The sequence below is a fragment of the Molothrus ater genome, chromosome 7, assembly GCF_012460135.2.
Source record: "Molothrus ater isolate BHLD 08-10-18 breed brown headed cowbird chromosome 7, BPBGC_Mater_1.1, whole genome shotgun sequence".
NCBI classification, from domain to species: Eukaryota; Metazoa; Chordata; class Aves; order Passeriformes; family Icteridae; genus Molothrus; species Molothrus ater.
In genome coordinates, this window is record NC_050484.2 from 1,212,665 (window position 1) to 1,220,614 (window position 7,950).

The 7,950-nt window shown below is 61.1% G+C and overlaps 1 protein-coding gene across 1 annotated transcript; it reads right to left on the bottom strand.

Annotated features, from left to right (window-relative positions):
* Positions 1 to 1,384: 1,384 nt before the first annotated feature.
* Positions 1,385 to 7,323, bottom strand: LOC118689125 (maestro heat-like repeat-containing protein family member 6). The gene is made up of 15 exons (XM_036387210.1): positions 7,206 to 7,323; positions 6,731 to 6,795; positions 6,005 to 6,616; positions 5,672 to 5,820; positions 5,267 to 5,414; positions 4,836 to 5,058; positions 4,654 to 4,783; positions 4,272 to 4,386; positions 3,963 to 4,100; positions 3,554 to 3,730; positions 3,273 to 3,428; positions 3,015 to 3,116; positions 2,544 to 2,646; positions 2,205 to 2,261; positions 1,385 to 1,939 (listed from the first exon to the last, which is right to left on the bottom strand). Exons 1-15 carry the CDS (start codon positions 7,321 to 7,323, stop codon positions 1,803 to 1,805), a joined length of 2,430 nt encoding a protein of 809 aa, XP_036243103.1. The 3' UTR covers positions 1,385 to 1,802.
* Between the last annotated feature and the right edge of the window lie 627 nt (positions 7,324 to 7,950).

Sequence of the window (7,950 nt, forward strand, 5' to 3'; positions counted from 1 at the left end):
TGGGTGTCCCAATGCTGAGGGCACATGTGGGTCACTGAGCAGACTTGAGGCTTCCCCAGCATGTTGCAGGTGCCTTCTGTGTGACTGAATGGAAGGCAGATGCCCCATGGGTCGCTGAGGTGTCATGATGGTCTCTGAATGGTGTGCAGATGCCCTGCATGTCACTGAGGCCAGTGAGAGTCCCTGAGGGGAGGTGGGTGTCTGTCGTGTCCCTCAGGGTACAGCGGTGTCACTGAGGGAACGGGAGTGTCACTTGAGGGGGACACGGGCACGCCGCGTGTGGCTGAGCGCACATGCCGCTGGCTGAAGGGACGCCAGGGCCGCTGAGGGGCCGTGGGCTCGCCCTGAGGGACACGGCAGGGCCGGGCCGGTCCCCGCTGCGCCGCCGCCGCCACCCGCTCGCTCCCCGCCGCAGGGAGCGTTTCCCGCCCAGGCGCGGGCGGCCCCGCCCCGCCGCTCCCCTCAGCTGCGGGCGGGAACTCGAACCCGCTGGGGCCGCCCCGCGGGGCCGGGCAGCCTTTCAGAAGCCCTGGGGGAGCAAGCACTGACAGAGTCAGAGGAGCTGTTTGTTGCTAAAGGAAACCACATATTTGAACTGAAAGATCCTATATTTACTTTAGAGGTTCTTGCCAGCACCTTCCAGGACTCTCTGCTGTGCACACAGCACTTTTCATGCCCGCTCCCAACAGGCTTTGGAACGCAGAGCCCAACCTGGCTGGCTCTGCCACAGCACAGCCCAAACACAGGCGGAGGAAGAAGCAGTGGGGGCTGTTTTGTGGCCATGCCCGAGAGAGACTGGAAGGGTGCCCTCCCTCTGCTCTCCCTTGGTTGGCTTTCTGACTGGCTCTGAGCCTGGGGCTGCCGTTCCTCACCTGTGGGGAGCAGAAGCACAGCCGGGATCCCGGCACTGCCCTGACAGCGCTGTGGGCACCGGCACGGCCGCATGTTCGAGTCTCGGGCACCGTGCTGCTGCTTCATTTGCCCTCAGGCACAGCCAGAGCTCCCTGCTAAGATCCCTGGTTCTGCCCTCTTCCTCATCCTGTGCAGGGATGGAGCACTGCTGTGCTTTCAGGAAGCTACTCTTGAAAACTTCCAGCATTCCAAGCTCCTTTGCCCTCCATGGATGCTTGCCATGGAATCCCTCACAGCTGAGTTCAAAGCATACTCAGGTTGGCTCTTCCAAAATTCAGGGGCTCTAAGGTGCTCAGCAAGATCTGGAACTGCACAGTGCTGTAGAACTGCACCTTCAGCACAGGGACCCTTCCAGCCTGACCTGCCCTCATTCCCCTTTGTCTGTGCACAAAACACGGCGTGGCAGAGAACGGCAGCAGGGGCCTGTGTGTCCCAGGGCCCCAGATTTGCTTCAGCTCCAGAGAGATGCAGGCAAAGTGAAGAAGCCAAACTGTTTATTAATGGAAGGCAAAGCAAAGGGATGAGCTGGGAGGGAAAAAAGGGGATCGGCAGGATCTGAGGGCTAAAGGGAAAGAGTTGTCCACAGGGAGGGAGAGTGGAGGGAAAAAGAAGGGCTGGGCAGAAGCTAAGGGCTAAAGGGAAAGAGTTGTCCACAGGGAGGGAGAGTGGAGGGAAAAAGAAGGGCTGGGCAGAAGCTAAGGGCTAAAGGGAAAGAGTTGTCCACAGGGAGGGAGAGTGGAGGGAAAAAGAAGGGCTGGGCAGAGGCCGAGGGCTGGAGGGAGGGAGCTATCTATAAGCAGGGAGAGGGCTGAAGCAATGCAAGTTTCCCGCAGGCCAATCATCAGCTGTGTCTGGAACTCCAGCTGGTCTCTTCTACTCTCAAGGTAGTCTCATCTTCCATTGCATTTGGAGGTCTTAAAGAAACACTCGCTCTTCTGAGCCACTTCTGCAGCTTTTTCACTGAATATCTGTTGAACAACTATGTTTGTCTGCGAAGGGCTGTCATCTCTCCTCAGGGCTAGAAGGGCTGGAAGAGAGAGGAACAGAGCCACGGTAAGAGCCTGGATCTGTGGGAATCCTAGGAGACCTTCCTGTGAGGGCCATCCCACCCAGCTCTTGCCACGGCCACAAGAGAGGGGGGTGTCTGAAACCTCTGTGCGCACTGCCCACGCCACTCTTCATCCACACAAGGAGCGAGGCCGGCCCCAGCCGGGACAGGGATTGCAGCTCCCTGCTCAGGCTCTGCAGCTCCCTGCGCCAACCCCCGCAGTCAGCCCGCTGCCGTCACTCACCCTCACAGATGACTTGGAGATCTCCTGGCTGCCCCTTGAGGAGCACCCCGGCGCTGCCTGTGAACACAGAGCCTGTCAGGGCGCCAGCGGCACAGCTCCCTGCCGGCGGCGCTGCCGGCGCTGTGGCCACACGGGCTGCTGGCCCGGCAGGGCTCAGCCCGGCCCTTGCCGCACGCTGCCGCCCCAGGGCACGGCTGCCAGAGGGCGGCAGCAGCAATGCCCAGGCCGGGCGGGGCTCCACGGCGCCGGGCCCGGCTGGCGCTGCCGGGGCAGCAGGCGGGGCTGGGGCCGAGCTGCGGCGGGCCGGGCCGGGGGAGGGAGCCCGGGCTCGTGGCTCACCCATGAACGTGATGGCCGCCTCTCGCAGGGGCTCCTGTGGGCTCTCCAGGTAGCGCAGGGCCCGGCGCAGGTGCTCGGCCGCTCGGCTCCTGTCCTCTGCCAGCTGCAGAGAGCGGCAGGAGGGAAGGGTTGGCGCGGGCTCAGCCCCCTGGGCCGGGCGCTGCCTGCGCCCAGTCCCGGCCTCCCCTGGCCGCAGAGGCCTGAGGCGCAGCCAGCAGCCGCTGGCCAAGGGCTCCCGAGGGCAGGGGGCAGAGGGCCGGCTACTGCCCGGGGAGCCGCGGTGCCAGCCCGCAGCCCCGCCGGGCCGGGGCTCCATGGGCACCCGGCTGGGGCCCACGGGAGCCTGGAGAAGAGCCCGCGCGGCCTCTGGCTGCAGCAGCGGGCAGGAGCACAGCTGCCAGCCCCGCACACTGAGCGCCGCCCTCAGGGGCCTTCTCCAGGCTGACACTGGTGCTTCCAGGCTGTCCTTACCAGGACCTCGGCAAACGTCAACAGGTTCTCTGTCTCCACCAGCTGCTTGAGTTCCCTCTTCTTCAGGAACCCGGCCGCACATTGTAGTGTTTCCCGAGAGGCCTGGAGAGCAGCAGAGAGGCACAGATGGCCCCACAGGCCAGGGCACAGGGGCATCCCAGTGGCACAGCCTGGAGGAGGCTGCAGCCCGCAAGGTGCCAGGGCAGGAGGCAGCCCAGTCCCCTCCCAGGGGGACAGCAGCAGCCCATGATTCCTCACCTCTGCCACATGCTGATTCTCATCATGGCAGTGGAAGAAGAGTGGAGGTAGGCTCTGGCACACAATTGACTTAAGGGGCTTTTTTCCCTCGTCTACTACCAAATCCATCACCTTGAAGAAGAGGTTAAGGGAGAGCAGCTGCACATGGCTGTTGTCCTAGAGGAAAGGAAAAACAAGTCAGCACCAGCTACTCCAGGCCCATCTGAACAGTACAAAAATCCACGGGGCCTAAAGTTTCTGGGCAGCAACCAGTGCCCAAGGCTGGGGACACAGAGCCTTACGTGGTCAAAGAGCAGCAGGAGCGCCTCAGCCAGCTTCGGGGCAGTGGTGTCAGATACCAGGATGTCATTGTTCTTCAGCAAGTTAGTCAACACAGAGAGCGTCATTCTGACCACCTCTCCATCTGTATCACTCAGCAGCTCCAGAAGGCTTTGAGAAACGCTGCATATACGCTTGGCCTGTGTGGAACCCAAGGCTGTGCTAGGAAGCCATGGTCGGCTGCACCGCCACCACCGCCCTGGCACTGCAAGCCCACCCTGCTACTGCAGGGCCCACAGGCCAATGGCCTGAGCCAAAGCACTGGGGCAGGTGAGGCAGGAGAGCTGGGAGCAGCTGCCTCAGCTCCTGAAGCCCTGCCAGCCCAAGGGGCAGCTTTCCACAGCACAGCTTCAGCCGCTGCCCCCTACTCACCATCAAGGGATCCTTGCTGAGCACCACGAGGCTTCTGAGTGCCAGGCGACGCCTCTCCCTGCACTCGCTCTGCAGGTACCTTGACATGATCTCCAGTGTGCTGTCAGCAGCTTCACTCCAATCCAGGCACTCGAGGAACTGAAAGGCACAGGGCAGTGACAGGGAGCCGGCCAGCAGGAGCTCAGAAGCGCACAGGGCTGGGCCCAGGCAGCAGCACAGGGCACGGGCACCGTCCCAGGCAGCTGTGGCTGTGAGAGGGCAGAGAGCTGGGAGGCAGCTCAGCCAGGCAGCGCTGGCCTTGAGGCTCACCTCCACAAGGAATGCCAGGGCGGGCAGATCCCAGTGTGGCTCCTCCCTGCCGAGCAGCCCAAGCAGGCGTAGAGCAATCCCAGAACACAAGGAGAGGGAGACAGGGCGCATCTTCCTGGAAGGGCAAAAAAGGCACCAAGACCATGAGGTGGAGGGGCAAACTTCTCCAGGACTGACTCACAGAGGTCTGGTCTTTCTCCAGCATCCCTGGCAGGGATGTGAGCGCTGTGGGAGGTGGCCCCTTCTGGGCACCCTCCTCTCCCAGCCTTTTCCAGTCTCCTTGGCCGTCCCTCAGTGACGAGGCTCTCTGACCCATGACCACAGGGACTGAGTGGGGCACAGGGCACAAATGCCGGGGGCAATGGGGAGCAGGGGGTCTCACCTGGCCAGCAGACCCACGGCATAGTGCTGGGTGTGAGCACACAGCAGCGTGTCCCAGCCACACTTGCGCTCTATAGACATCACCTCATTGTCACAGCTCAGTCGGTAGAGCAGAGCCTTCATGGCCTGCACTGCAAACCTGTGTGCAGAGCAAAGCCCAGGTCACACTGGGAGCGATGGCACTGGCCACAAGGGCATGGGAAGGCCAGGCGGACTGGGACCTGTTGGGCTTGTTGGGAACATAGTGTTCCTCCCGGCAATCTCTCCAGAAGGTATCAACTTCCTCTGGTGGCATCTGCTGTGTGGTGATGACAACATGGAAGAGCAGAGCCACAAACAGGCGGGAGGAGTAAAGCAGCATCGCCTCATGGCACTCAGGCATGATAACCCAGATCACCAGAGTTGCCTGCAAAAGAAGCAGCCCAAGACAGCGCTCAGTGCCGAGGTGTCCATGGGGCAGGGCCCAAGGGCAGATGCAGGTGGAGCAGCGGGCCTGGTGCCCCCTGAGCCTGCCCCTAGACCAGGGTTCAGCCCAGCGCCTGAGGCATGGAGAGGATGGAGAGCTGCTGGGGAGGTGACCGAGGGGTAAGCAGAGGCCAAATCCAGAAACTCACAGCCAGGGCAAAAATGTCCCTGTCGTCCCCGTCAGAGGAGCATGCGCTGTGCACAGGCCAATCCTCCATCACGCAGAGCAGTGTTGGCAGCACTTTCTCGACGGCTGGTCCCGATGATCCTATAGTTCTCCATATCATTGCAGCAGCTCTGTGGGATCAGAGCTCTGTGTCAGGGGCATCTCAGTGCCAGTACCGTGCCCTGTGCAGCTGTGGGGGCCCAGGTGACAGAGCCCCGGTGCCCTGAGGGGCAGGGAGGGAGCATTGGCAGCAGGATCGGGAAGCAGAGGGGCCCCAGGGTCTTGGACCTCTGTGCCTGTCTGGCAAAGCCCATAGCACAGGCTGTGCAGGGCCATGGGCCCCAAAGGCTGGTGAGCCCTGAGCTGTGCAGGCACGTGGGCCCCGTACCTGTCACACGTTGGGGCACAGCGCAGGAGGGTCAGCACCACGTCCACAGGGTGTTCTTCAGCCAGCCTCACAATGTCACTTTTCAGCCTGGCAACCACAGTGCCATGGGACACCAGCCTCTGGTGAATGTTCCTTACAATTGCTGGCACCTGGAGGAGGCATGGGGGAGATTTTGAGTGCTGTCCAAGGCAGCAACTTGCCCAGTTTCCCCCAAGAAGTGCTTCCCTTCCCGCCACACTGTGCTGGCCTCAAAGGCTGAGGGGGCCCAGTGACCATGGCTTGAGGGGACACATGCTCCTGGCAGGCCTCCAGGCCTGGCCCCAGGCTGCTTACCTGCTGCTGAGAAGGAACAGAACTCTCTTCAAAAGAATCCTTAGTGGGAACATGAATCACAGTGGGAGCGGGCATGGTGTCAGTATCTGTGATTCCCTGAGTCTCTCCAGTGTTGGCGGATGTGATGACATCCTCAGTCACTGCCATGTCATCCTTTGCCCTGTGATCACTGGAATTCATTTCAGCCTCAGAGTCTTCTGAGCGCTCAGCCGAATCTGGTTTGGTGTCAGTATTAGCGATGCCCTGAGTCTCTCCAGAGTTGGCCACATCGTCAGTCAATGCCATGTCAGCCTTGGCCCTGTCCTCATTCATTGCAGCCTCAGTGTCTTCTGAGCACTCAGCCAAATCTGGTTTGGTGTCAGTATTAGCGATGCCCTGAGTCTCTCCATGGTCGGTGTTTGTGATGGCCACATCCTCGGTCATTGATGTGAGAAGAGCCTTTTCCCAGCTTTCAGTCACTGAGGTGTCAGAGTCTTGTGAGCGCTCAGCTGAATCTGGGCTGACATCAGGCTCTGCCTGGAGCTCGGTCAGCCCCGACTCAGGCTGGGCTCTGCCCTCAGCTGCTGTGGTGCCAGTCTTCCTACGCCGAATGCGCAGGAATTTCCGGAACCTCTGCAGGAGAATAAAGAACAGAGAAGGCAGGGACTTTGCATGGCATGCTCCAAGCGTGGTGCTGGGCTGAGCAGGGACAGCAGGCCCAGCCCAGGTGGGGGTGGCTGCAGGTACCTTCAGGGTTTTGCGGAAGCAGCCAGGGCCGGGTTCCTGCTCTCGTGTCTTGTCCTGGGCTGCATCTGGCAAAGAGCGAGCGCAGCCAGAGCTGAGGGGCTGTGGGAGAGGCCGGAGAACACAGCCCAGCCCTGCGCTCCCCAGGCAAGGAGAGCCCTGGGATGGCCCAGGGGATGGAGCGCGGCCACTGCAGGGTGTCTGCCCAGCCCCTGTTCCATCCTGTCTGTGGGTATGTCCCCAGGGCATGGGATGGGATGGGATGGGATGGGATGGGATGGGATGGGATGGGATGGGATGGGATGGGATGGGATGGGAGGGATGGGATGGGATGGGATGGGATGGGATGGGATGGGATGGGATGGGATGGGATGGGATGGGATGGGATGGGATGGGAGGGATGGCATGGGATGGGATGGGAGGGATGGGGCCAAGCTGGCTGCCACCATCAGCTCTGTGGGCCAGCTCTGCCACTCACCCTCCTGCAGTGGCTGCAAGTGCTTGGGCTCTTCAGGCTGTTTTCCTGGGGCAGCTCCAGGGCCTTTCTCTTTTTTCCTCCGGAAGACTTTAAACAGGCTGAGAAATCTGCCTGCCATGCCAGAGTCTGTCCTTGAGGGCACCTTAAAAACACATGCCTTGTGAAAGTTCTGAGTTAGTAAGTCCTTTAGTTCTGCCTTGAAGGCATCTGAGACAGAGAAGCCTCATGAAGACTGCAGGACAGCAAGTCCTGCACTTTGGTCTCGAAGCCTCCTGCCACAAGGACAGGAGACACCTCGTAAACGGTTTTGGTCACTAAGTCCCAGGGTCACGCCTCGAGTGCACAGGCCAGAAGGATGGGAGATGCCTCAGAAAAGTTCTGAAGTCACCAAGTCTGGCCTTGCAGGCACCTGGAAAAGAGAATCCTCGGGAAAGCCACAGGCCACCAAGGCCAGCAGTCTTTCCACGAGGTCACCTGTAGGAGTAACAACTCGGAAGAGCTCCGGGTAGGACACGAACGAGCACGCTGTGTGGGGGCTCCTCACGGCACCGCACTGTCCTGTCCTCTCCCGTCGTGTGCTCCGAGCACTGTGGCCTGCTCCTGTCAACGCCGGCTCCTTTGTCACCACGTGTCACAAAGGACACCCTGTCCCATTCCATGACACGGTGACCGTGCTGCAGCATGTCACAAATGGCCCTTGCACACACTGCTGCCTGCCCTGGGGCCACCCCAAGCCCAGCCAAAA